The 27769-nt window shown below is 55.9% G+C and overlaps 3 protein-coding genes across 7 annotated transcripts in view; all 3 read right to left on the reverse strand.

The window, feature by feature from the left end:
- Positions 1 to 38: 38 nt before the first annotated feature.
- OSCP1 (organic solute carrier partner 1) lies at positions 39 to 9660 on the reverse strand. 3 transcript variants are annotated; one of them, XM_051638220.1, is made up of 11 exons: positions 9519 to 9660; positions 7930 to 7959; positions 4940 to 5094; positions 4087 to 4254; positions 3384 to 3464; positions 2906 to 3009; positions 2483 to 2611; positions 1887 to 1956; positions 1066 to 1205; positions 492 to 555; positions 39 to 185 (listed from the first exon to the last, which is right to left on the reverse strand). In XM_051638220.1, exons 1-11 carry the CDS (start codon positions 9628 to 9630, stop codon positions 69 to 71), a joined length of 1170 nt encoding a protein of 389 aa, XP_051494180.1. In that variant the 5' UTR covers positions 9631 to 9660; the 3' UTR covers positions 39 to 68. The 3 variants fall into 3 exon arrangements, with proteins under 3 accessions (XP_051494180.1, XP_051494181.1, XP_051494182.1); XM_051638221.1 differs by lacking the exon at positions 7930 to 7959; XM_051638222.1 differs by lacking the exon at positions 3384 to 3464.
- Positions 9661 to 10286: 626 nt separating this feature from the next.
- The window catches only part of MRPS15 (mitochondrial ribosomal protein S15), a 355627-nt gene continuing 338144 nt past the window's right edge, over positions 10287 to 27769 (reverse strand). Inside the window, exons 2-9 of one of the 3 annotated variants that reach the window (XM_051638134.1) lie at positions 16804 to 16911; positions 15814 to 15876; positions 15434 to 15509; positions 14765 to 14813; positions 13940 to 14024; positions 13003 to 13061; positions 11600 to 11791; positions 10287 to 10476 (exon numbers count right to left, since the gene is read on the reverse strand). In XM_051638134.1, the coding sequence (XP_051494094.1) occupies positions 10360 to 10476; positions 11600 to 11791; positions 13003 to 13061; positions 13940 to 14024; positions 14765 to 14813; positions 15434 to 15509; positions 15814 to 15876; positions 16804 to 16900 (738 nt within the window). In that variant the 5' untranslated portion in view covers positions 16901 to 16911 and the 3' untranslated portion in view covers positions 10287 to 10359. Of the gene's footprint in view, positions 10477 to 11599; positions 11792 to 13002; positions 13062 to 13939; positions 14025 to 14764; positions 14814 to 15433; positions 15510 to 15813; positions 15877 to 16803; positions 16918 to 16978; positions 17100 to 27769 lie in introns of those variants that run through there. The other 2 variants (XM_051638133.1, XM_051638135.1) reach the window with 2 other exon arrangements.
- On the reverse strand, positions 17095 to 23811 carry CSF3R (colony stimulating factor 3 receptor). Its single transcript, XM_051638145.1, has 16 exons — positions 23651 to 23811; positions 22672 to 22767; positions 22081 to 22380; positions 21659 to 21782; positions 21348 to 21517; positions 20462 to 20616; positions 20135 to 20288; positions 19940 to 20022; positions 19647 to 19860; positions 19222 to 19410; positions 18935 to 19036; positions 18643 to 18789; positions 18324 to 18464; positions 18106 to 18196; positions 17829 to 17910; positions 17095 to 17658 (listed from the first exon to the last, which is right to left on the reverse strand). The coding sequence occupies exons 2-16, from the start codon at positions 22739 to 22741 to the stop codon at positions 17185 to 17187; spliced, it is 2496 nt and encodes an 831-aa protein (XP_051494105.1). The 5' UTR covers positions 22742 to 22767; positions 23651 to 23811; the 3' UTR covers positions 17095 to 17184.

Here is a 27769-nt window from a genome sequence, read left to right on the forward strand (position 1 = left end):
CGCCCCGCGCGCTCCCGCCCCGCCCCCGCCCCGCGCGCTCCCGCCCCGCGCCCGCCCCGCGCCGCCGCTCAGAGCGCGTCCATCAGCGCCAGCAGGTCCTCCCCCTTCTCGCCGCTCTCCGGGCGCGGCTCCGCCTCCTCCAGCTCCCCCAGGATGCGGGACAGCTCGGCCCGCCGGCCCGGCTCCTGCGGGAGACACCGCGCTGCTGCCGGGGCTGGACTGGGATTCACGGGGCGTGCCCCACCGCCCGGTAACTGGGCTGTACTGGGCTGTACTGGGACGTGCCCGGCTGCCCGCCGGTGCCCATGAACCCCCTCCCAGCGAGCTGCAGGCGCTGGGCTGCACCCCCCGCGAGCAGGACGTCCACCTCATCTTACCTGTGAGCTTAACTGAAATGGAGGCAAAATGTCTTTTTTCAGCTACTGCTGTGGGTGAAACTGAGCTCTTGGGAGGCAGGAATTCTGAGCCAAGCCCTGGAGCACTCTACGTACCTGCGTGGCTTCTATGTTGACAACCTTGTAAGATGCCTCCTCTGGTCTGGTCAGGGCAGCACGTCTTGATGGAAAACATGAAGAAAGTGCTTAATCTCATGGAGGGACACAAATTATAAAAATCAGGTTCCCCAAGAGCCCTGTAGCTTGGACAATATCCCTGTTCCTAGTAGGCAAGTTAATGTATTGCCCCAGTTTGGAGACTTTTCCCTGTCTTCATATTTTTTAGGTTACATGTAGAACAGCAGGAATATGTAGCTGAGATTAAAAGCAGATAAAACCATTCTGCAGAAAGTAACACCAAGTCTCATCAGGCTGTGCTCCCTGCCAGCAGGGGCTGTGCTGTTCCAGCCTGTCAGACTCATCAGTTAAATTCTTATCTCTGAAATATGTGGATGTATCTGGGGGAGAGGAGCTGGAAGGGCTGTTCCTGCAAGGACCCTCTGGGCCAGAATAACAAAATGCTAAAACCTGCTGTTCTGTCCCCAGGGCTGTGAAGGGCCAGCTCTAGTCCCCAGAGCTGCCCACGTGGCACTGCCCCACCAGCCCCAAACCCACAAGGACCAGCCCATACTCTTCCTCCTCGTCAGTTGTGAACAAATTCAGTCGAAATCCTGTCTCACTCCCAGCAGGTTTCTTCACGTCCACACCTCCCAGCAGCCTGGCCAGAAAGTTCAGTTCCTCTTTAGCCAGGGGGTTAGGGGCTACGTTCTCCTGCAGAAAACAGCAACAGGTTCATTGGTCAGGTCACCAGGGAGCTGAGATGGGGACTGCAATCATTTCTGTGCTTCCTGATACAACAGAAACGTTCCGCAGAGTCATATAAACACATTTCTGTGTTGTGAGTGGTACAGATTGTGCAGATAACTAGTAATTATCGGGTTGTATTTACAATGGTTGCTTGAATTTATAGAACCAGGACAAGATAATTTTCCAGCTAAACAGCTGAGAAATCCGTAAAACCAGCTTTGTGTTTTCTGAAGAGATTCAAACAGGAAACAAGAACCCCACGGCACAAGTGCAAGATTCTATAGGAAAATGCACCCTTGCCTGGGCTCACAAGGGTGGGAAAAGGCTCTGAGAAGAACAGACCAGGTTCCCCTGAAGTTATCCCATACCTGTAGGCCAAAAAGATGCTTATTGTTTCTGCAAGAAAGGAGATGGACAAAGGGGAAGATGGTGCAACTGCAAAGTACAGGGTCTGGAGATGAGAGATGTGGGGGTTTCCTCCAGTGATCCCATGTGTGAGGAGACAAGGGAAGCAGAGGGTAAAATCTGGTGGATGTGGTGAAATTGCTCAGAGGAAACACTCCCACCAGATGTGACCAGCTGCAGGACTTGCTGATACAGACTAGTTAGGCAGTTAATCCATGACAGGAACAGAGCAGCACTGACCTTTGCCTGGGATGCCAGGTTTTTGGATGATCCTGACATGTGTGTCTCTACAGGCCGACTAACACTGTACCTAGAGGGAAAACAGGAGGAAGAGCAGCCTGTGACTGGTACGATACAGGCACTGGAGCAAGCAGCACAAGGCCTCAATATGGTGTTAGGATATTTTTCTGAAGACTGTAAATAACTGAAAGGAGAAGTTGCAGTTCAGTTTTGTGGAGTATTGAGGCATAAAAACGTGAGAGTGACAAAGCAAGAACTGCTCTCTGTTCCGTGCATGGAAACCTCCTGTTAAGGCAAAGAGGGAGAACGGAAAGGATCCCAGGATTGCAGTTCCATTCAGTTACATTTCACAGAGTGTGCAGTACCAGGTGAGAACACTCTTTACTCAGCTCTACTGTAGACATAAATCAGATTTTGCTCTTTGCCACAGCTCTTTATACACATCTGTCCACACATGTTCTGCGTCAGGACATCACTTCATTAAAAAGTCAGGCTGGTTGTAGTGAAGGAGGCAAAAAAACACCTGGCTGAAGAGGTACAAATATACAACCATCAACATCTACTTCATGTTTCTGTGTAGGACAAAAATGACTTACATATTTGTTCCAAGTTTGAGGACTCTGTCTCCATAAAGATCAAAAGATCCTTCCCTTTGTGGAATAAAATAATTTCCTTCAGTGGTGAATTCAGTTCTTTTAATTTCATCTCCATTGTGATTAAATATCCTTAAAAACAAATCATGATGGAAACATATTTAGTACTGATTTTCAGTACTGCCTTCCTCTGCTTACTGCACAAGAGGAATAAACCCCTACCTTTTATGTTGGTAAATGCCTGTTTTAAAGGATAAATTACTAACAGCTGATCTACTGGAATAGAGGAACGACATTTCACTGCTGGGTGACTTAGTCCCAACTCCTGCCCTTTCAAAAGCACCTGCTGTGGGTTCAGCTCCCCCAGCAACACAAGTGACAGCCCCACCTCACTCCCACCAGACCCCGGGGACCTTCAGAGCTCACCTGATGAGCCCCGGAACTTCAGTGCCCCACGGAACAGGGCCTGATATTGGCAGCACAAAGCGACCATTAGAGTTCTGCACTTTATCCTTCAGAAAGATGGAGACCTGCAAAAGAATATCACACCTCTGAGGAAATCAATTATGTATCATTTGACCTGAATTCTTTGAAGTCTGACCTTGCAGCCTTCCTGCCTGCACTGGGATTTGTTTCCTAGAGATTTTGCTGTATATATTGAGACTATGATAAAGGCCAAAGCCAGAGGCTGGGCAGACTGATGTGACATTTAAAAAATATATTAAAAAACATGTACTGTGCTCTGTTTGTGAAATTTTAAAGACTGAAATTACAAGCACATCAAGATGACTGAAAAGCATAAGCAACAAAACCAAACCTAGAGAGTCATGATAACAAGATACTCAAGATATTCAAGACACAAACTCCCTTTCATTCTTACTGACTGGTTGTGTTGGGCTCTTACCCTTATGTGCATGTCCTGAAAAAAAATGAGGAGTGTTTGCCTGATGAGCTGAAATTCACCAGCAGAAAGTGGGCTGTAAGTCTGGAAAAGAAAAACCATCCTGTGATGCTCTGGAAGCAGAACACATCCCACCCCCTCATGGGGAAACAAGTGCATCAGAGGAACACTGGCCAAAAATGGTACCTGGGTGGCAGGGGAAGGGGAAATGGGAAAGGAGGGCTGCTGGTCATGATCAGTCATCATTACCCATGACTCAGAGTCTCATTTAATTTCTGTGATGAAGTCAGTGGAGACTTTGACCAGGCTGACCCAGCAACATATTGATTTAAACTGGACCAGTAGAAAAATAACACTTGACTCGTAGACATCTCCCTGCCCAGAAGCCCTCTGGAAGTATTTTATGACTTCCCAGAACTTTTAACGTTGCATGGGATCAGTTCCCTTTCCCTGGGACACTCCTGTTCTTTGTCCAGAAAACTCCAGCAGTTCCAAGATCAAAAGCTGCTAACCTGGGGGGCAGTTTGTCTCCCTCAGGTTAAAAGAGAAGAGGGTTGTTCGGATGGTTCTCTGAGGCTGAGAATGTACCAACCTCCCCACCTGACATGGCATTTACTGATGTCATATTTAGTCTCCAAGATTAGCTTGGAAAAAAACCCCAAACCTCCAGGCACAGTGTGTCCCACCATTTCATAAGGGTTCTTACTTCAATCAGCTGTCGGGCAGTTTCATCCACCTGGTTCAGGATGCCAGGAGCATCGTGCACGAAATCCTTGATGGTGTCCAGGTGGTTGAAGGTGACCAGCAGGATGTCCTTGGGCCGAGGGCACAGCAGCACTTGGTATTTGAAAGCCATGGTCATGAGGTCGTACAGCTGCAAAGTGACACGGGGAAATTTTGGTTCCAACACAACACTGGGAGTGATAATGCTCAGGTGACCCCGTGGTGGTGTGGAAAGGGCTTCAGACACACAGACTGGCACCTGCCCATGGTCAGAATAACCACCTCAGCTTTGTTTCCTAAGACAATAAGGCCTCTGCAGTGGCACTGTCAGCCCTCCTGCTGGTTCATCCAGCTGCCTATAAAACTACTTGCAATTCCAGCCACAGAGGGCCCTGGGCAGAAGTCTCCCAGGAAACCCAGCTCCTGAACTGTCTGCTGGATACACTGGTTGCAGGGAAAAATTCCAACACCAGCAACTGCAAAACAGTGAGTGTCAACACAGAAATACAGACATCTATACACCCTCACATAGGTGTATATTTTTAATATACATTACAAAATATGAGAAACTTGAGGAGTGCTTACTGAACCTCTCAAAATTCAACATTTAGATATTAAGGCAGAAAAATTTAGTTCTGAAGTTTCTGATACTACCATGAAATTCCCCAAAGCTTCCTTGGCTGAGAAGCATTTTTACAAAAGAAAGGGAATGGGAAGAGGGGCTTTTACACAATGCTCCACAACTCCAGTGACATGAAGCCCTGCCCTCACGCTGGCCATCAGGAACCTGTGAGCAGGGGCCCAGCACCCCTGGCTGGGCAGGAGGGCTCCTTTACCTTGTCCATGCTGGCCTGGTTCAGTCTCATGATGGAGGCATGAGCCAGCCGGTCGTACAGTGTCCGCAGGGCCTTCTTGGAATAGAGTTCCTGTGGTTTAAACAGCTCTTCCATGAATTTTTTATTGAACATGGTTGTGATGATGTCATTCATAACTGCAAAGACAAAGAGTCTCTGTTTTTTGGCTCAGAAACAGCAGGTTCATCTGGTTCATTCCACACTGAGAGCTTGGGCAGTGACGGTGGCGAGGGCTGCATGAAGAGGCTGGGAGGGGCAGGCTCAGAGCCAGGAGCCAGCACCAAGGGAGGAGGAACATCAACATCAACATCCCTCTCAGCCCCACTGAGGTCTAAACAGCAGCACGAGCTTGCTGACTGTCCCCAGGGGCAGAAATGCTACTGGAGCTGCAGACAACAAACCCCCTCTGCCAGTGGGAATAAGACCTGACTGTTGCCATGTTTTCCCAGCAGAGATTAACACTTTCTCCTTTCTAAATGTTTTTATAGGCTACTCTGGCTTGTATCATCCATAAAAGCTGCAGCTCTGCTTCCCAAGAATATTTTGCATCACTCTAGATTTTTGCAACTACACCAGCTGATTGCCTGTTCTCTTGAGCCTTTGACAGTATTAGTCTGTTTTTCCTTCCACACAGAAGCTCCGGAATGACTCAAGGCTCTGGGCAGTATTTGTGTTAAACGGATTAACACCGGACAAGCATTTCAGGAGGCATTTGTAGCACTGGGATCTGTGTCAGGCCGTGACACAGCCAACACCTGCAGGTACCAGAGCAGCCCTGAACAGCAGGACTCTCAGCTTCCTGACACTGCCTCAGCTTTTGGGTCTAAGTTTAGACGTGGATTGTTGTGTGACTTCAGAGTAGGTGGCGATCAGGGGTGCTGAGTACAAGGGTTATGCTCTGCTTGCTGAGCTTTTAATGCAAAGAAGATAGAAAACGCTTTGCAGTGATTCAAGTAGCCCTCGGCTTTTGTCCTGGGTCTGATCCTTTTACCATATACCTGATATATTCGACAGAGTTATCATAAACAAACCTTTACTTCTCTCTTTTAAAAAATGTTAAATAAAACTTTCAATTCCTAGATTACTGTACAAGCATGAATCTTCCCAAGATTACTGTTACTGAAGCTCATCATACCAGCTGATTCTTACGGATTAGAAACATTCCAGCAGAATAATAATAATAAAAAAGTGAACATAGACCTAGCAGACAGAGTGTCCCAGGATGCTGAGTGTAGAGGGTGGGTATTCCCAATGGGATCGGCAGATCTGTGGTAACCACACACCCAGCCTGACATGAATTACCTTCTGAAATTAAAACCTCTTGTATTGGCTATAAAAAGAACTGAGAAAGACATTTAAAAAATCACGGTAAAGGGCAAATCTCACACAGAATGTTTGATAATGACACAACAAAGAGATCTCCGAGCACACGGAGTCCCCAGGGAGGTGTTGACACCATTCTAACAATGGAAAATAACAGAGAGGAGCGTCAGCTCAGGGAAAATGGCAGGCCAAGCAACAGAGCATCCAAGCAGTTTAGCAGAGAGGGCTTCATTGGCTGGGATGGGGAGAGGGAAACCAAGTGTGGACAATGCGATGGACAGAAGGGAAGCTGAGGAGTTACAGCAGCTTTCGCCTGCACGTGCCACGTCTCTGGTGACAGACACGTCCCAGCGCCTGGTGAGCTGTCACCTGACGTGGCTGGGGTGCATGCCATGGGCCTGGGGTCTGTACCCCTGGGTCATGCTCATGCTCCTCAGGGGACATTCAATGCAGTGGAGGGAACGTGACGAGCCCAAACAGTCACACGTTCTACCTGCAGTGGGTTTATCCTCTGTAACAAGGCCCAGGGCAGGTGAGGCCACCTGGCCATGGTTCCATGGCTGGTGACTGTGTCACCCTTCAGAGATGTCCTCAGGAGCAGAGCTCACAGGGAAACATTTTGTTCTCACAAGACAGGCTGCCTGGTCAAGATGGAGTCTATGTCTGTGCCGCTACCACCTGACTGTGACAAGGCTCTCCTGTGACTGCCACCCTCGTGGGTGTGAGAAAGGAGGAATATAGAACCTTTTAGGCCTCTGAGATATGACAAAGTGCAAAAATGTGTTCTTGGAAACAACATGTAATGCCAAAAACAACAACAACAAAAAGCCAGGGCAAACTCCAGGATGTCAGTATTGACCTCCAGTAAATACTCAAAACCTACAAGTGATGTGTATTTTTAAAAACATGGATCATAACCCTGTTCCCTCTCAAAAGAGGGCTGCTCAGGAAGTTCTACTCATGTTCACCTAGAAAAAAACCTGAGACAGTTTAAGAGTTTTATTTCCTGACCCAGCTCCTCACCCCCCTTTGCTGGAGGTCCTCCTCTCCAGGCAGAGGCCAGCAGGAGCCTGTGCTCACACCTCAGCTGCTCAACCCACCTCCAGGGAGAATCTCAGGCAAGATGAGCTTGGCTGGAGGGTGGGCACTGCACCTTTGGGGTCACTCTGCTGCAAGGGTGGTGGCCACCAGCAGGGATGGATAAGCAGCTAGGATGGAAATGCCTTCAGTCTCTCCTGGAGTTCACCTGTCCAAGCTCTAAGCAATGACTTAGAAAAAAATGCAGGTCAGATAATACACCTGGGTTTAAGCAGAAAAACAACCTTGCCAATGCTCACAGCACCATGTGCTCACATGAACGTGGTGCTGGAAAAATGCAAATTTAATTCTGGCTAGAAAGACTGCTATGATAAAAAGTTTTGCTCTATTTATAGTCTTGGTTAAATCAGCCACTTATTTTTGAAGCCATACGATCTTAAGAGGTTGCCTGTTTTTTTTCCAAGAGCTGTGAAGTGCCTTTTAATGAAGAAGTGGGTATTATTTTTCATCTGCACACTAGGACTAGGGGCTGCAGGACCAGTCACATACGATGAGCCTCACGTGTGCATGTCGTGCTGTTTGTCTGTGCATGCAGCTGGCAGGTACAGTACCTCGTTTCCTGTCCCCATCTGTCCATTCATCTACACGAAGCATATAAAACAAAAAACACCAGTTCAAGAAGTAAGAACAATAGTTTTGAGGAGAATAAAAGAAAGAAACAAACAAAGAAGGAAAGAAACAAACAAACAAAAAATCTAGCTAGTGGACTTAGGTTTTCCCCATCAGCATTAATGCTCAGCAGGGACCAGCTCGGCTGTTCCTGGGCACCTCTGAATAGCAAATCAAAGAGGAAGCCTTGACCTGCCCTGGAAAAAATCTTGTTGCTTCAATGGAGGCAAAATTTTACCCTTGATTGGACCTCTGCCACGTTTTGCATTTAGCTTGGAAATTTTTTCAGCAGCTTTTTGCACTTACAAGTGAACAATATTTAAGTGAACAGTTTTAAGCATTAACAAACACCTCAGCGTGGAAGAAACCACCTCTCTGTAAAATTAACACCTGGTTTTTGGAAGATAAAATCCATGTGTGGATAACCTAGCACAGCTCTCACTCTCCTCCTGAAACATCCCATCATGTATGGCTAAGTTCATGTCAGCTCTAAACCTAGAAACCTTTTGTCAGCTCATTCTCTGAAGACACAAATGAATAATTAACCATCCTGTAGTGACACCTTGGCTCTCTTTAGCACCTCTTCACGTTGGATAGGCAGGAGAAGGAAAACATGGAACAACTTCTTCAATACTGAGTTAATCTTGAGTTGATTTTAAATTACAAAGCACTGCAGCTCCCTGAGGCGCGTTCCCCGTCCCACCACGGGAAGCTGCAAGCGTTTTTTAAAAGCCAAGCAGTTCTCATGCACAAGTGGTAAATAAAGAGGAGCAGAGCTGGAAATTCCGTGCCCGCGTGTGAACACACGGGGCTCTAATTTTACCGTCATTTGGACAAACTGTGAGCCTGGCAGATTTTCATAAAAGCCAGACAGGGTGTCAGGAGCCGTACTGAAGCTGTTGGGACTGTTTCCCAGTTGTGCTCAGCCCCTCCGCACCGGCTTTACAACACTGCTCCTGGAAACTACTTCCGACTGCAAAGCAATCTGGTCTTCCTGAAACCGCCCAGGACCTGGACTCAGGTGTCCAAATCCCAACGTCTTTTGATTACAACAGGATGTTTCTGCAGCTTTAACCCTTGAAACAAGCACGGAAACGCATTTCAAGTTCCACCTTATCTGTGCGGCAGATACTGAAGAGCCTCAGCGGTGGCTCCAGTCACTGCCACAGAGACGCCGTGGGAGCTGCTTAACCCAACAGGCTTCACTTCGCGTTTCAGACAAGAAACACACGGTTAATTACTGAGGGAGCTGCTGCCCCGGGCGGCGGGGCCGGGGATGCTGTCCCTGTCCGTGTCCCTGTCCGTGTCCGTGTCCGTGTCCGTCCCTCCCGGACGGCACCGCCAGCACCGCCGCGTCCATCCCGTGTCACACACAGAACTCCGGGGGGAAGCGCGGGGTGTTCGGTCCCCGGGGGAGCAGAACCTTTCCCGGGGACGGGTCCCGGCACCGCCAGCGACTTCCCGGCCGGACGCCAGGACAGAGCCCGCCGGGCCCGGGACAGGCCGCGGGACCCCGGTCCCCGCCGCTCACCTTTGCGGGCCTTCTCGGCGGGGATGCTCTGTGCGCGGAGCCGCTGGTCCAGGATGTACAGCATCTCCCCGCCCAGGTTGAGGAACAGCAGCGGCAGCGCCCGCGCCGACATGTCGGCCCTGCCCGCCGCCACCGGGCACCGGCCCCGCGCGCGTGCAAGCCCCGCCCCTGCGCGTGCGCAGAGCGGGCGGTGGGTGTGCAAGGGGAGCCCCGGGTCAGCGGGTTCACCGGCCGGGCACGAGGAACGGGGCAACTCCAAGGAAACGGCCGCAGCGCAGCGGAGCAGCCCCCGGGGTAACGGCGCGTCCCGCAGCAGCGGGGCAGCTTTGCCGAAACCCACTGAGGGCTGGTGAACCGGCGCCTCTGCTAATAATTCTCCCCTGGTTCAGTCGCTGTCAGCGGCATTTCGGGTGCAGCACACACAGTGGGCAAGTTCGGCAGCGACGGGAGAACAAACACTCTGGGATACTTGGTTGACACAATTCCCGGAGCTGCAGAGCTTCCAATCCGTGTTTTCCTGAGGGCAGGAACGGTGCTTTGAGCCGGTCAGAGCGGCCCCGTTCCCAAACTGGCAGCATTTTGCCCCGTTCTCTCTCCTCCTTCACCCCCCCCAGCCCAGCGGAGCCCGCGGGTCGGTGCCCCCGGCAGCACAGCCCCCGGGGCTGGGGGACACGGCTTGGGTGTCACCACCCCTCCCCTGGCTTCTCCTCTCACACAGATCAACTGCTCACACCACGCACACCAGCCCCAAATTAAATTCTAAACCAGTTCAAGGACTCGCAGCAGCCCCGGGCACAGAGCACAGCGGGCCCGCGGGCAGCTCTTTATTGCTGTGCCACGGCTACACGGGCGTCCCCTCGCGCTGTGCCCGCTCCCTGGCCGCTCGGGCCCTCGCCTGCCACTCTCGTCGCTGCTTCAGCCTCTCGGCCGCCTTCAGCTTCCGCGTCTCCTGGAAAACCTGCGGGAGGAGCACGGGAGGTGAGGCGGGAGAGGCGGAGCTGCCCGGCCCAGCGGCTCCACCACTGCGGGGCACTGCATCAAGTCCAACCCTCAGCCCTACACCCCCCTTGAATCATAGAATCATAGAATCCTAGGGGTTGGAAGGGACCTCGAAAGATCATCTAGTCCAACCCCCCTGCCAGAGCAGGGTCACCTGGAGCACATCACACAGGAACGTGTCCAGGCGGGTTTTGAATGTCTCCAGTGAAGAAGACTCCACAACCTCCCTGGGCAGCCTGTTCCAGGGCTCTGTCACTCTCACAGTAAAAAAATTTTTTCTGATATTCACCTTAAACCTCCTATGCTCCAATTTGCATCCATTACTCCTTGTCCTATCACTGGTCATCACTGAAAAAAGCTTAACTCCATCTTCTTGACACTCACCCTTTACGTATTTGTAAACATTGATGAGGTCGCCCCTCAGTCTCCTTTTCTCCAAACTAAAGAGACCCAGCTCCCTCAGCCTTTCCTCATAAGGGAGATGTTCCACTCCCTTAATCATCTTTGTGGCTCTGCGCTGGACTCTTTCAAGCAGTGGCCACTAAACCACCTCCCTCAGCACCACATCCACCTGGTTTCCGAATGCCTCCAGTGCAGGTGCCTCCCCTGCCTCCCTGGGCAGCCTGTTCCAAGGCCTCACCACTCTGTGAGTCAAGAATTTTTTCCTAAGATCCAATCAGAACGTCCCCTGGTGCAGTTTGACCCCATTTCCTCTTGTCCTGTCACTAGGGAGAAGAAGCCACCACCCACCCCACCACAACCTCCTCTCGGGGAGCTGCAGGGAGCAGTGAGGTCTCCCCTCAGCCTCCTCCTCTCCAGGCTGAACAGCCCAGCTCCCTCAGCCTCTCCTCACAAGACCTGTTCTCCAGACCCCTAACCAGCCTGGCTGCCCTTCTCTGCACCCTCTCCAGCACCTCCATGTCCTTCCTACCCTGGGGTACCCAAAAACACGATCACTGTCTCCCCCAATTCAAAGGGTGAGCTAAAAGCACCTATACATCAGCCATTTCCAGCTGCGGGAATTGCACCCTGCTCCACAGGGCTGTGCTTCCAGCCAGCCCGTGTCTCCCTCCAGCCTGTACCTTGATGCAGAAAGCCTTCTTCACCAGCCAGCGCTTGGTGGCCCGGCGGCTGTAGGGAGGGGATGGGATGTACTGGATGTTCAGCTGCCTGCAGGTGTTCTCGAAGGCCTCGTAGCGCACGCGGCGCAGGTAGGCCAGGAGCTTCTTGCGGCGATCCATGTCCATCAGCATCCGGCGCCGGTTGTTCTTATCCTGCAGAGGACTGAGTGCTCACTAGGCTGCAGGCTGGCTGCCCCTCCAGCCCAACGGATTACGCACAAAAATAGACCAGATTATGGCTGAAAGGGAGCAGGTTAAGCACAGTATCTTAGAACAATTGTCTTGGCAGATGCTGTGAGCACATTAGGTCACTGCGAGTTCCAAGAAGACTTCATTTACCTTTCACTGAAACTGGTTTCTCTGTCCTGTGTCTGCACCTCCCCCCCACCCCAAGGAATCTCTTCAACTTGTGTGCAGCTTCAGGCAGTGGCAAAAGCTGCCATGGCTTGAAGATAAAGAACGTGGGGAAGCTCTACTGGCTAAGAACTCTGCTTCCTCTGAGATGTATTCTTCCAGAAACAACACAGAAGCACCTACCTTTGTCTTTCCCGAAATTAAATGTGAAAATAAAATGTGACTTGGTTCTATCTCACCACTGGGGTTGTTCTTTGAAAGAGAAAATGCACAGCTTGAGCCATGCCACTCTGGGCAATCCCCCTGGGAGGAATTTCCCTATCCTGTACCAGCAGTGTGTGGAAAAGGCAGGTTTCATCCAAAAACTCCAAAAGGTCCCTTCTGCTGAAACATCTGTCACAGCTTCTGGCTTCTTATGAAACCTGCGTTCTGTTTTACTTTTCAAGCTTTTATGATTAACAAACAGTTATGCACGTTTTTCAAAGGCAGTTGATTAATGCCTTTCCCAGCTTTTGCACTGCATAAAGAATCTTTCATAAATCTTGTTCATAAACTCACAGCTGAGATGTTTCTGGTCTGGCTCTGAACCCAGGCAGATTTAGGCAGAGAAGCGTCATTGTGCCATTGACACAGCCCTGCCTGCTACTTATTTCCACAGGCAGAAGGAAGAGGGAGCCCAGCTGCTGAAGTGGTAACAGTAATGACACGGAGAACAAAGTGGCAAAGCCACATCTGCAGCAAGGATGAACTCAGCTGCTCAGAGGTATCTGCTCAGCCACTTCCACTAGCACAGTGACAAAAAGAACCCACTTCACACGCCAGTCGGTGGGAATGTCGCTGTGACTGAGCCAGCAGTTTCCCAGACTGGCAGCAGGGAAGAGTTATAACTATTTTATAAGCCTTCTTGGGAAAGCCACAAGCCCCAGAATTAAAATACTTTTGTTCTAAACTGAGCAAACAACCTGAACAGCTGCTGCCTCAGACGTGTGGGCTCGGTTACTGATGGTTACCTTGGGATGCCTCTGAAGATGCTCCTCATAAGTGCGAATCTTGGCAGTCAAAATAGCAACTAGAAAAGCAGACAGAGGAAGCCATGTGAGAGCAGCAGCTTCCCAGGGCAAGGCAGTATCATTGCATTCCTTTCAAACTGCCAGCTGAGGGCTGCTGTTCTCCTGGGTACCCACTGCACCACGGCAAGTACCACCACACAGCCCTTGAAATCAGTGCAAAACAAACCACTAGCTACAACCTGTGAGTCAGGAGCAGTACTAGTATGAAGCTGCTTAACTACAGGTTAAAATTTTAACAACAGATGACATGGATTATCTGTTAAATGCCTCTTGCACTCAATTACTGGTGATTTCACATTCATTTCACCTCTCTTGGTTTAAGCTTTGGAGGAATGGACACACATTCAGAGGTTCTTTGTAAGCAGCAGCCAGTCCTCAGTGACTTTAGGCTTTGCAGAAAGGTGCTGGTGGCATCCTGAGACACTGGCAGCCTTTATCAATGACAAAGGAGTGTGACTTGGTCAAGAGCAGTGTGGCCTTCACCCCTGCACCGTCCCTGCCCTGTCCCTCAGCCAGGGCGCTCCGAGGCAGAGGGAAAGGGCTCCATGGCTGCATCTGGCAGCTCACTCGGCATGGAATGCAGTGCAGTGCTCCATGGCACAGAGGCTCTCCAAGCAGAACAATGCATGTGCTGCCTTCAGAGGGTGGATATGGAGCAGGAATTTGGAAATCACCCTAGCAGGCATCAGCCACTAAGCACCTGCCTCTGCACTGTCCTCAGCAGGCCCTGCAGGCACAGGCAGGCTGCTGCCTCCTGGGAGCTCTCCTGAAGGAGATTCTCCTGATACAGGGAACTTGAAGTGCTGGGGTGGGAACAGCTGAATAAAAGCACACACGTATCATCTGCCAACAATATCCTTCAACTTTTTTAACTTACCTTGCACCTCAAAGGAACCATTGTCATTGGGAGACCTCCTGACCTTCTCCACCAGCTGCTGTGTCTTTACTTTCATCTTCTCCCTCTGTGGATAACAGAAAAGAGCTTGTCACCTTCTCAGGAACATTAAAGCTCTGAGACAGCCCAGTTCTCTTTCCCAATGCCCAGACAAGGGCCTGTAACTAATAGCTTCACTCAAAACACAGAGAGTGCTGCCAGAAAGGCCCTGCTGGCTGCAGGGCAGAGCTCAGGGCACAGCAGCACAACAGGTCTCAGCAGGGAACAATGGCCACAGCTCAGACCCCAGTCCAGGACCCCCCTCACCCCAGGGTCACAGGAGATGGGTCCTGGAGAGGCCCTGTTGCTCTGGGGAGCAGCAGAGAGAACTGAGGTTGATCTCACATGGCAGCAGCTTCACCTGCCACATCTTTTTAAGATGAAGTGGTAAGAAGCAAGAAATGGGAAGATGTTTTTGCTGCCTTGGGATGTGCTTACTTTGTTCTCTGGGCAGATAAGAGTAATTTGAAGAACACCTGCTGTCCAGTGCACTATTTCCTGGAACACAGGCCAAGCACCAGCAGTAACACAGCAAGCTCAACTCCTCTGGGATTGCCTCCTCTCATTTTAACATCCAATCATTACAAAGAAGACTGCATAATAACTTTTAAGGGCATACAAGACTTACCACTCTCATGTATTTAATAGCCCCAGATTTGCAGTCACTGAGGAACACTTAAGTGAAGGGCACTTAGCAACACTGACATGTCTCACACAAAAGTGCTCACTACATATTCCAGTTTTTCATGCCAGGAGAATGAAACTCACCTGGCTTGCCATTTCCAGTGACAACAATCTTTTCACTACATCATCAACACTGCAAGGAGATCACAGGTTAGTTTGTAAGATAGAAATGAAGTATATTTAACAGCAAAACTGAGGTGAGGTTTTCAGAACATATTAACTTCTCTCAACTTTAGTTTACCCTACAAATCTACAGTAGCTCTCCTCCCCTCCCAGACCTGTCAGCCATAAACTGTTTCTTGCACTCCAAAGAAAAATCACAGCTGAGACTACAGAAGCATGGAGCAGTTCTGCTGCTGAGGGCAGCACTGGTATTGCAGATCATGATGAAGTCTCATCAATCCCAAAACCATGACATGCAGACTGGGTGCGGAAGATTAACCTCTAAGCAAGTGCACAAGGACAAAGTAATTAATTTTAAGACCAGCTCGTTCCAAGACCTGTGAAAGTCTCTGCTAGGCCACTGGGGGCTCTCCATGCACCACACTCCAGCACTTCTGGAACCAAAGCCTGACAGTGGCTGCCTTTGCAAACTTGACTTTTGAAACAATTTAGCAATTTTTGTGCTAAATTGTGTATCAGTGCCCGAGAACATTAATTAATGACTGAGCAGGTGACAGCTTCCATGGATCGTGTTTGTGCAAGAAAAAAAATATCTGAAAAGAACAATCACTCCTTTTCCCTGTATCATACCTATCTATTATGGGGACATTAGCATAGTCTTTCTTCAGCATAGTGGGAGGGAGATCATCCAAATGGCTGGGGATGTCTAGAGAGAAGATGAACACATGAGGAAAGTCACAGCTCTGAACATACTTGCAAACTAGATCAGAGGAAACAAGTTGCAAAGAAAACAAGACTGTATGTCCTGTATGTGTATCACCCACCCAGAAGCTGCAGAATCCTGCAGCAGGGATTGTATTTCCTCTCGCTTCTCATAATGAGCTCTGCATCTTTATGGTGAAAATCACTAATTTATCCAAACACCCTCTCCTCCTGCAGCACTAAAGTACAGCTCTGACAGTGCCAACACTACAACATCCTGCCCCATGGCCCCATTAACCCTGACATACCTTTCTTCCTTCTTCTCACAGGTCTGGCGTAACATCTGGCTGTCTGAACAAAGGGACTGCAAACTTGATGGAAGAAAATAAAGACTTATCAGACTTGTGTGCACTTTCTAACCCACATGCACATTAAATCCTGCTCAGTCTGTACTAGAAAACTGCTCAGAGTACTTGGCCTCCAAGGTGATCAGTGGCCAGCCAGGTCTTTTGTCCCAAAGGAGTGTGAGATGGTTTAGAATGGTTCTCACATGGCTGCTAAAACAACTGGGGGGAAGCTGTGCTGCTTCAGGGTGATCAGATCCCACGTGGTGAGAACAGCAGGAAGAGGTCACAAACGCAGGGCAGAGCATGCAGGGGCTCCCACCTGAACTGTGCTCATGTAGAGGGTTTAAACTGATTAACTAATCCAAGTAATGGCACGTGCAAGTTAGACAGACTGCTCTGGACCACTCCAGTGCCAGAGCGAGGAGCAGCAAGGTCTGCATCCCAGCTGTGACCAGCACTGCATGGCACAGAGAAGAACACTCAGCAGCAGCCCGAACTGAGTCATTCTTTGACCTTTCAAGAACAAACTCTCCCAACCGCTCCTCCAAGGCCGCTGCTGCCGAACCGGCACCTGCTCTGGGTAACTCCCCTGTGCCTCAAACACGTTTTCAAGCACAGACTCGGTCCGTCCCGGCACCGGCCTGCGGACAGAGCCGGGGGAGGCAGCGAGCTCGGCTCCGCAGGCAGCGCGGCGGGACCCAGGGGCTGCGGCCCGCGCCCCGGCCCGGCCCACAGCGGCCCCACCCGAGCCCTCCGGCCCCGGAGCCGCCCCCGCGGGTCCCGGCCCGGCCCTCCCGCTGCACAGCCGGGCTGGGGGCTCATGCAGGGACACCCGGCGTCCTGCCCCCCCCCGCGCCTCCTCAGGCTCCGTCCCCGGCCGCCCCCAACACTGAGACCGTCCCTTCCCCCGCCCGGCCCGCTCTGCCCTCGCCTTCCCCCCCGCAAGCTCACCGCTGCCCCCGCCGCCGCTCAGGAGCGCGGCCCCGCCGCGGCCCGACCCCGCCAGGCAGCGGCCCAGCGCCCTCGGCAGCGCCAGCAGCGCCAGCATCGCCGCGCCCCGCGGCCCCCACGGCCCGTCCCGGCCCCTCACGCCCCCCACGGCCCCTCACGCCCCTCACGGTCCCGCCGCCACGGGCGCCGCCATCGTGCCCAGGCAGGACCGGCCGAGCGCCGAGCCCAGCGGAGGCCCGAGCAGATCGATCGGCCGAGCACATCGATGGCCCCGGCTGCCCCGGCCCCCGGGCTCGTTCCCCTGCAGGCGCGTCCCGGGCCGTTCTCAGCGCGTCCCCGTTTATTGCGGGAGAGGGAGGGGACACACACACGGCCCCGGCACTAGAACGCCCAGCAGTCGCGGGGCTCCTCGGCCCCGCCGATGCGCAGGCCCTGCAGCAGCGGGAAGGTGGCGGGCAGCTCCTCCGGGCAGCCGCCCTCCCCGCGGTGGAACCAGAGGTTCCCGTAGCGCTCGGGGCCCGGGCTGGGCTCCGGGAGCAGGGGCTGCGCGGAGCTGGAGCGCAGGTAGAGGCGGGGCGGGCCCTGCTGCTGGCCCGTGTACCCCTCGCCCACCACCCGCGCGTACTGGACGGTCTCCGCGGGGCCCCGGGGATGCTCCGGGACCGCCCAGCCGCGGCCCGCCCGGCCCGGCCCCTCCTGCCGCACGTAGGGCTGCGGCACGGCGGGCGCGGCGGGCTCGGGGCTGGGCTCCTTGCCCCAGGGCGGGGGCTGCTTCCCTGCCGCCCTTTCGAGCACGGTGACGGTGGAGATGGTGGCCAGGCCGGGCTCCCTCACGCCGGGGACGGACAGAGGCTCCTGGAGGGATGGGGGACGGTCACGGCTGGTTTGAGGCTGCAGCCCCTTCTCTGCCCCTCCGCGAAGCTCCCCGCACCCCCGCACCCCATCCCAGCGCCCTGCGGAGCACGGAGCACGGCCGGAGCCCCGGGGCTGCTCCTGGGAGCGGAGCCGGGGGGCAGGGGGCTCACCTGCTGCAGCTCTGCTGGCACCCACTTGCCCAGGCTGCTGTTGGCGGGGTCGGGGACGCTGGGCCAGAACTGCTGCTTCACACTGGTGGCCACAGGACAAGGGCGTTCAGCTAGGAAGCCTTGAACGTGTGGCCTTGGGGCTGGTCTTGCTCCTGCCACTGCACCCCTGTCCACCCTGTCCCCCCCGCAGCCACCACAGCCACCGGGGACAGAGACTGCCAGGGCAGCCCAGCTCAGTGCAGGGCTGGTCTAGCCCGTGGTGCCTCCCAGTACTCACCGCCCATTCTTCTGGAAGCAGATGAGCAAAAGTATGAACAGGACAAAGATCAGCCCCAGGGTCAGGAAGAGGAACTGGATTTCATTGTCATCTGGAAAGTGGGCAGGGAAGACTGTGATGGGGGAACTGCAGAGGGGCTGCTCTGGCCTCACTGTGCTGGGAGGCCAGGGCAGGGTGGAGGGGCTGGTGGGTCTCCTCCTGTCCCCACGCCCCCTCACCGAGCACTGTGGTCACCAGGGTCAGGCTGGTGCCGTTGGTGCTGCCGGCAGCCGTGGATGCCATGATGTGCACTCTGTACAGGGTCGATGGCTTCAGGTCCTGGATGACAAAGGAGCTGAGAGTGGGATTCACGGCAGTGCCTGGGAAACACAGAGGTGTTGGGCCGGTGGGGGCTGCTCTGTGGGTGACCTCACCTGCATGGCCCCTTGAGTCTGCTGGTGGGGGGACCCGTATGGGACCCACACACCCCCTAGACCCTCTTTGATAAGGGCACAGACACATGAGGGCAGGGCCAGTGGGGACACAGGCAGGACTCACTGGCCACTTCTGCGACGCTGTTGGCCCAGAAGATGGTGTAGCCGGTGATAAAGCCATTCTGCATCTCAACAGGCACCGGGTCCCAGCAGAGCTCAGCGCTGGACTTGCTGATGCTCTTCAGGTGGAGCTTCGGGGCATCGGATGGTGCTGAAACAGGGCAGGAGGGACCGGGCGCTGTGCAGAACCGCTGCCTTGGCGCAGGGGGATGCACTGGGGGGATGAGTCCCACGCCCAAGGTGTGGGTTTCCGGCCCTGCCGCACCCCCGAGGGCTGCTGCTAGGGGCACACGTACCCTTCTGCTTGGAGTAGGCTGTGGTGTGGACGGGCACCCCTACGGCGTGGTTGTAGAGGGGGTACAGCGAGATGTTGTACCGCTGGAAAGGCTCGATGCCGTCTGCAACCGAGAGCAGCGGAGGGCGGGGTTCGGCTGCTGAGAGCCCCTGCTCCCCCGCGGTGCCAGCCCCCCTGCCCCACACTGTGCCTGGAGAAAAGGGGGGGCTGTGGGGTTGGCTGAAGGCAAGGCTTGATCTGGGGGGTGCCAGCCCCCGCAGCAGGAGGGCAGGGAGCCCCCTGGCTTACCCTGGATGAGGGCAGTGGTGGTGGCCCCGTCCTGCTCCATCTGCCAGCAGGCGCTGCAGCCGCCGGGCGCCGAGGACACCCGCTGCCACTCCAGGATGTAGGCAGCTGGTGGGGCTGGAGGGGCCTCCCAGTGCACGCAGAGGCTGTGCTCCCCCCCGGACACGGCCCACAGCCCGGCCACAGGCTGACCTGCATGGACACAACCAGCTGGGAGAACAGGCGAGGGGAACATCCCTGCCCCTTTGCCTCTGTGGGCCCCCAGCCCCATCCCAAGCTCCTGCCAGCCCCAGAGCCCCCGGGCGCACACCCAGAGGGGTGTCTGGGGGAGCAGCACCCAGTTTGGAAGCTGGTGGAGCTGCTGGGGTCTGAGGGCCCAGGGGTATGTGTGCAGGTTTTGGATCATGGGAGGTTTGCTCTGCCCTCACCTTTCCTCTCCAGGAGAACAACCTCGGTCGCCGCTGACTCGCCGGCAGCGTTGTAGGCTGAGAGATAGACCCTCCTGGTCCCCGCCGGGGCAGAGAAGTTGCACTGGGTGTGGGTGGTGTTGCAGACAGCGGGAGGGTCCCTGCCCCTCCTCCTTGGGCTCAGGGTGACGCAGTACCCCAGCACTCGCCCATTCGCCTCCTGCCACCGCAGGGCCTGGGCACAGGCAGGGGTGCTTGGTCCCCAGGGCAATGCTCTGGCAGCCCCTGTGTCCCTGCTGCCCACTCGTGCTCACCTTCCAGCGCAGCTGCACCTCCAGCTGCCCACCTGTCCCGGCCAGACGGGTGCTCCACCACGCGTCCAGCTTCCCCGTGGGGGCTGCAGCAGGACAAGAGTGGGCACGGAGCTAGAGGGGCCAGCGTGGCCACGCCACCATGGCTGTGCCACCTGGCCCAGCAGAAGGGATCCCCCTGGGTCACTCTGCACCCACCTTTCTCGTGGGTGGTGTAGTTCCTGCCTGGGCTCCACTCACTCCAGTAGCCTCGTGCCGAGCTCCGCCGGCACCGCATCTGGAAGTGGTACCGCGTGCCGAAGAGGAAGCCGCAGCGCTGCGTGGTGCCCGCCTGGCCCACGATGCCGGTGACCTGGTGGCAGCCGGAGCGAGGAGGTACTGACATGCCAGGGGCACCTCGCTGTGCCCCCTGCAGGGGCAACCTGCCTCTCCCACTGCAGGAAGCCTGGCCGAGCTTGGAGTGCAGGGCAGGTCCCGGCTCTGCTCGCTCACCCTCCCTGATCCTGCCGCCCCAGCGTCACTCACCAGAGCCCAGGCAGGGTCCTCAGGCGCCCGGTAGCGCAGCTCACACTCCAGCTCCATGTGCACGGTGCTGTGGGACAGCTCCCAGGCCAGGGTGATGCAGTCGGTCTGGAAGGGGATGGACTGGATGCTCTGTAGGGCTGGTGGGTCCAGCTTGGCTGGAGGAAGAGCCAGGGAGAGAGCTGGAGTGGTGCCTCAGTGGGCTCTGGGCCATGGCCACACACGGAGCCATAGTTAATGCCATAAGCCACAGCCAGGACCCTGAGGCGAGAATAGGGAGAAACTGCCCCAAAACATTTAGGAGAATGGCTTGTAGCCAGGGACGAGAGCTAGTTCCTGCCCAGAACGATGCTCAGGAGCACAGCACTCATGCTGCCCTGCAGCCTGGGCTCTGGGCTGGGGTAATACCACACCCAGGAGCCAGGATCTGGTACACAGCCAGGAGAGCCACGCATTTGGGTCTGCCAGGGGGCCAGAGCCCAGTGGGGCCATGGGAGGGCTCAGCTGGTTCACAGGCAGCCCTTCCCCAGCTGCAGAGCAGCAGGAGCAGTTGCACTGTCTGGGAAGGTTCCTTTTATAAATAGTTTATAGGAGCTGGATATATTATTAATAGACCTCCTGAATAAATGGGCAATCGATTGCTGCAGAGAGTTGTAGAGTGCAGCAGGTCAACTGGCAGCTCATAACCCGCCGGCACAGGCTGCTCAGGCTGTACCGTGGCTTTGGCACCTCTTCATCCGGCCAAGCCGTTTGTCAAGGGAACCTGCCCGTAAAACATGACCTAAAGGCCCAACGGGCTTTAACCATGCTCGAATGCCCCTCTCACTGCTGATGAGCTTCCCCAGCCCGTGACCTCGGCGCGAGGCCGGCAGCTCCCACTGCCACTCACCCACGTCCATGGGGTCGATGCGGAGCCGCTCCGACTCGGCCGTGCCCAGCGCGTTGGTGGCGGACACCCAGAGCTCCATCTCCCGGTAGAGCTGGAGCAGCCGGCGCGGCACCGTGCAGACCCTGCCGCCGCCTTGTGGGGTGCAGCCTGTCACTGCCGGGGCTCTGCTCCTGTGGCAGCGAGAGGGGTGGGCTGGGGGGGGGGTGCTACAGCAGAGGATGAGGTTTGCCATGTGCTTTGGCAGGGGGTGGGGGCCAGGAGAGGTGGTTGGGGGTCAAACACCGGTGACTGTGTCTCCCCTCGAGGCTTACTGGGCACACTGCAGTGTTACGTTTGTGGGGAGGAGGCTGTCAGGTCCCTGCTCCCACTGGCACGTCAACCCATAGGTGCTGAGGTTCAGGACGCAGCTGAGGTTGAAGGGCTTTGCAGGTGGGTCTGGGAGAGAGCAGGGGGGAAGAGCCTGAGCACAGTGCCCATGCTGGCTGCACAGAGCCCTGCTGCCATGCCACCACCCCCGAAACCTGCCCTGACCACCAGGCACTGCTGCACCAGGACGTGGCCAGGCACAGTCCCCAAAGCCTCTATCTGCCCTGGCTGCTGCTCCCACCCCGGTGGCTTTCCCAGCTCACCCCAGGCTGGCACACATCTCGGGGAGGAGCTGTGCAAGCCCCAGTGCTAGGCTGCACCTCTGTCCTGTGCATGCACTTGTGACCCATGGATGCAGCAGACTTACAGCCTGCCCTGATCTCAGCCATGCCCACGCGCTGCTTGGCCCCGTTCCACTCCACCAAGCACCACAGCTTGGCCTGCGTGCGGTTGAACTGGGCCAGGGTGAGGTTGGACACCTCCGTTCCCCCCGGGCCGCGGTGCTGGCTCCCAGCCATGGGCTCGTTGTCCAGCATCCAGGTGATCCAGACCTTCCCCTCCTCCAAGCCATGGCAGAACTCAAGCCGGATGGTGCAGGATGCCATGATGGCTGAGCCAAGGGGCACCACAGATGAGCCCAAGGCCACCAAGGCACAGCGCAGGGTCCCTGCAGGCAGGAAAAAAGTGTCACATGCGGGGCACAGCCATGACAAAGCCATCTCAGCTCCTCAGCACACAGACAGGACAGAGGGATGGGCGCTTCTTCCCTTCAACGGGCCCCCCAGCTGCTGGAGAGGAAGAGCCGGGTGTTGGGCAAGGCTGCTGGCACAGGCTGGGCCCCATCCTGCCCGTGCCCACCGGCACTCTGCGGCACAGCTGGTTGGGATGGGCACAGGGTGCACAGGGGCAGCATGAGGCACGCTGCTGCGGGATGGACAGACAGACAGACCCCACTCACCGCCCAGGCGGACGGACCAGAGCAGGGAGAGCCACAGCAGGAAGAGTGTCCCAGCACCGTGCCTGGCCATGGTCTCCTCCGTGGCTTTGGCATCACCTGGAATGGACAGAGCAGCTCGTCCTGGCAGGTTGGGAAGGGGCTGGGGACAAGGCAGGCTGGAAGAGCCGTGTTGGCATCGTCACCAAGGCTTCCTGGAGCACAAAGTCCTTTTGCCATCAGAGGCAGCCTCTGCCCGCAGCCCCATTGACCCCTGGCCTCGGCTGCCTGCGCTGCTGCAGGCACCAGCATGGAAAAGCACAGTGGTGAGGGTCCCTCTGGCACAACCCCCCACAGCTCTCGGCCCCCCACACCCCATCCTGGGGTGTGACACCCACCCCTGGCTGCAGCCAGGGGCCGATTTTATCTCAGGTACCTTCCGCCTTGGCCAGGCAGAGATTTGTGGTTTGGGGGTGGTTGGCACTGGGGCCTGGGGTGGCAGGGAGCTGATAAGATGAAAGAGAGAAACAAATGAACAGCAGCAGCACAGCAGGGCTGAGAAGAGCTGCGGAGTCTTGGGGTCCTGACTAGACACCCCTCAGATGCACCCCTGCCTGCTGTGGGGTACGGCCCCGAGTGGCAGCCCCCTCTGCCCTGCCCAACCATCGGGCCCCCTCTGCCCCATGTTGGTCCCCATCACCTTCTCGGTGGTGCCCGAAACTTGTCCCTGAGGGGCTGTCCATGCTGAGCCTGCCTCTGGGTGCCCACAGCTCCTCTCACCCCGAGACAATGGCCAGAGGAGACAAGGGAATGGAGTATGGGAAAAGAGGGAGCAGCCCCCCAGCACATGCAGCTGTGCCAGGCAGGGGACAGGGCAGAGCAGCTTGTACAGCTGTGGGCACAGTGCTCAACTGGACTGTGCCCTATCCCAACTTGTCTGCATCCCACTTCTCTTCCATCCCAACCTTGCCTCCATCCCCACCCACCTCTCCTCCACCCCTACCTCTCCTCCGTGCCCGGTGTGTCTGGCCACTGCTCACTGCCCGCTCCAGGTGCCAGCCTCCAGCTCCCGGCAGCTCGCCGTGCTCAGCCTGTCCGCTGTCATGCTGCTTTCACCGTTAGTTCCTCAAAACCAGTGCCGTTAATTGCTGTGACTCTCTGAAGAAGGTGATTGCAAAACACTTCCCTGAAGGCTGCGACCGCCTCGCTGGCTGCAGGAAGGACAAGCCCAGCGACACGCACACATCCAGCAGCAGGAGCAGCTCCTGGCCTCCTGCCATGCCCGCTCCCGCAGCCCGGATGTGGTGCAGCCTCGCTGTGACTGCCCGGGGCTGTGGGACAGGACTGGGGGACATGGGCAGGGGGACATGGGCCTCAGGGGGCAGGAGGCAAATCCAGCCATGGCTGCCAGCAAGGATTGCATCCCCCCAGCACAGCCACGTGCTCCCTCTGTGTTCCCACCACAGGGAACACTGACCATTAACTGGGGTTTGTCCACAGCCCCTTCGCAGGGCCCTGTCCAGCCACCCTGGGGGGCTCATCCTGGACGTTGGGCAGCACTGCCCACCCACGCTGGGCTGGCATCACCCCCCCAGCCAGGAAACCCACGTCCCGTGAGATGGGATGGGAGCAAGGGGACAAGCAGGGGATTGCCCAACCCGCGACGCACTCGCCGCCTGCGCAACGGGGGCGGCTGTTGTGCAAACCAATGTTTACTGCGGGGTCGGTGCCACGCGCTGCGCCTGCAGCTCGCACAGCCCCACGCTGCACACAGCAGGGGCACAGCACAGCCCCTGCCCCCATGTCCCCAGGAGGGAGGGTGGGCCAGGGCTGGGCCACAGCAACCTGCGGGGACACTCCCAGCATCACCTCCCTCAGAGATGGGCTGCTGGCCACAGGGAGATGGCCCTGGGCTGCAGCCAGTGCTGACAATCTGATCACATTTTGCCCCCAAATCTCCCCTGCCCACAGTGGTCTGGGCTTCTGGCAGGGCTGGTGGGGGGCATCACTGCCAGGGCTGGGGGGCAGGGCTGGTTCTCACACCCGCTGCCCTTGCGACACTTCCCTGGGGTGTAGCAACCCCCCGTATTTGGGGCGGAAGCGAGCAGCTCACAGGCTGTTTACCAGCGGGAGCAGGAATATCGGCGGGTAGCCATGGCGACCTGGGCATCTCCGTGGGAACCAGAGGGCAAGCAAAGCTCAAACCAACACCCAGCTGGACACAAACAGCTGCATCCACACTCTGGTGTGCCCTCTGGAGGGTCTGTACATCCCACCCCAGCACATGCTTGCCCCTGGGCTCGCCTTGCCCGTGCTCCACAGGGAAAGGGTTTGTCCCCAAGGAGGCCCTGAGCACGCCAGCCTGTCGGGGCACAGCTCTCAGTGCAGCTCCCTGTCCTGCCTGGGCTAGCAGCCCCATGCTGAGATCAGACGTGTCCCCATGGCACCGCTCTCGGTTCCCCTTCGGCTCTGAGTCACTCTCACGAGCCCACAGATCCCATCCCTGGGATGGGACAGGGGGACAAGACACAGGGAGCCATCCTGCTGGAGCCACAGTCCTTACCAGCCAGTCAGCCCAGGGCAGGAAGTGGTCTGCTGGAGGGTCCTGCAGGATGAGGCTGTGGCAGTGCAGAGGCAGGTGGTGACATGGTGTGGGACAGACTGGGGAGCACAGTTTGGAGGGAGGGTGGGTGCTCGTGGCCCTGACAAGGCTTATTTTGGGGTGAGTGGGGGGCCGTGGGCCTGCAGCCCATGGTGCAACAGCCTCCCTTGTCTAGGACCACCTGCCAAGCAGCCACAGGGCTTTTCCCAGGTGCCAGCACATGGGACAGGGACTGATGGCACTAGGCAGGTGGGCAGCCCACCACCACAGTGACCCCAGGCCCAGGGCAGCAGGGCTGGCAGAGCCCCACTGGCTGGCACCATGCTCCCACTGCTCCCCACAAGAAGCTCCAGGGGCTTTCAGCTGCTTCCATGTCTCAGGCCTCTTGTCAGCACCTCTGGTTTAATCCCTGCTGGGGGGATCATTGCTATTAAGCAGAATAAAGTACGTTACCGGCTTGTATCAGCTGAGCTGTCAGCAAGAACCAGCCTCCCTAAAGAGATTTTCCCTTTCTTCTTTTCATTTCCTGAAAAAATAAAAATTGCCAGTCATGGAAGATGCCTGATCCAAGTGCAGAACGTGCTGCAGGCTCTAATGGATGAGGAGAGCTGCTTAATTGCCACCCAATGTAATGAATTCAAACAAACCACCCTGTTCAGCTGTCAGCAAGAGGAGGGAGCAGAGGGCTCATGGCCAAGCTGCCCTGCAGGTGTGGCAGGGAGGAGACCCTTGGCTCAGGATGGCAGCATGGGGGGACGTGAGGAGACACAGGGAGCCCAGGCTGCCAGCACAGAGCTGCCTTGGGGAGGGAGCCTAGCCAGGACTCTACTGTGTCCACTCAGCCTGGTCACCCAGTTCCTAAGCTCCAGGGATGCCATGGTGCTTGTCCCCACCATGTGCCACTGCTGCTCCCTGGTTCCTCCCTGGTGCAGCCACTGCAAACCAGAGAGGATTGATTGCAGGGGGGTGAGAGGGCAACCTTGAACAAGGCTCCTACCACATCACTGTAATTAATGAGGCAGGAGGACTAATTTTCCTCATTATGGGGATCTGAGAGTCCCTAGTGGGCAGAGGGAGGGGGAGCATGGGGCAGGAGGGGCAGAGCACTGCCCACGCCGCCTGCAATTATTCATCTCTAATTTGCAAGATGCCTAAAGGATGTGAAGGGGCTGCAGCTCCAGTGTGGGAGAGCAGCCCTTTGGGTGGATGGGCAAGAGGGAGAGACCTTCCACACCACCACATAAAACCTGTACATTCCTAAATCCCTGGCTCTGCTGCCCACCTGTCCAGAGCAGAGGAACATCCCCGTGTCCGATGGCTGAGCCCGCGCCGGCCCCTCTTCCCTCAGCACTCCTGGAAATTCCCACTCCTCCTTGCCAAGACTCTCCAGATCTCAGATATGTGGAGCATTTTCTGCCTCTGCCATTGCTGAAATAAAATGTCCCTCCGATGCCAGCCCCATCAGACCAGCCGGGCAGGGGGATTTTAGTGCCCCCTGCCCACAGCGCCAAGCAGCACGTTTGATCCCGGCTGCCAGGGCTGCGCCGCCGAGTCCTGACCCTTCCTGGCAATCAGGCTGCAAGCACCACGCTATTATTTTTCTGCTCTAATAAACACCCCGGACAATAATAGAAAAAAATCAGCTTTTATCGGGAGAAAAATATATCTGGAGATTATTTACTCAGAGTCAATAGCTGCAAACAGAGGCTGTCAGCCCGGGCAGGCGCTCACAGCTGCTCCCTGTCGCATCATTGCATGGAAACCAGGCAAAACCCTCCTGACAGATCTCCTGCCGTGTGAACACAGGATCTGGACTACAAGAGGACCCTCAGCAACCCTGACCGTGTTTTACCCTGGGATGAGTGGCATGGCTGGACCCCTGCAAGGCTCAGGAGGGCTTTGGGGTCTCCAGCCACGGGCGTGGGAGCCGCTGCCTCTCATCAGCCAAGTGCTCAGGTCTGCGAGAGCAGGAAAGTCACGGTCAATTGCATTGCAGCTAATCACAAAGGGCAATTAAATGACTGCTTCTCGAGGGCTATAAACATCACCGATTTAAATCCAGTGACACATGGAAATAGGAATCCAACCAAGCAGCCTCCAAAAGTACTTTGTTCCTCATTATTTTCATTAGCAGCTTGTAATTTGATTTGTCCCTCTCCTGCTGCTGGCTTTTTCCACAGCAAAGAGGTGTGACAAATGAAACACCCTCAAACCTGTGAACCCCGACAGCGTCTGCATGGGTCAGGTGTGATCCAGCTCCTAAAAGTGGCCACATTTGTACCCTGAGAGGGTGGACTAAGGGGCCAGGGTGCCTGGACCATCCCTGCCAGCAAGCCCCTGGCACGGTGGCACCCCTGGTGCCAGGTCAGCCCCACGCTGGTGGGGTCACCACAGCCAAGTGCTCTGGGCACGGGGACAGAGCCCGAAGCTACAAAGCAAGCAGGGACACCCCAGCGCTGCCACAGGGCGGGCTGTATCCCAGGGGCAACGTGCCAGAGATGTCACCTCCGCTGCTGGCGT

This window comes from Apus apus, chromosome 21 (genome assembly GCF_020740795.1).
Source record: "Apus apus isolate bApuApu2 chromosome 21, bApuApu2.pri.cur, whole genome shotgun sequence".
Classification (NCBI taxonomy): domain Eukaryota; kingdom Metazoa; phylum Chordata; class Aves; order Apodiformes; family Apodidae; genus Apus; species Apus apus.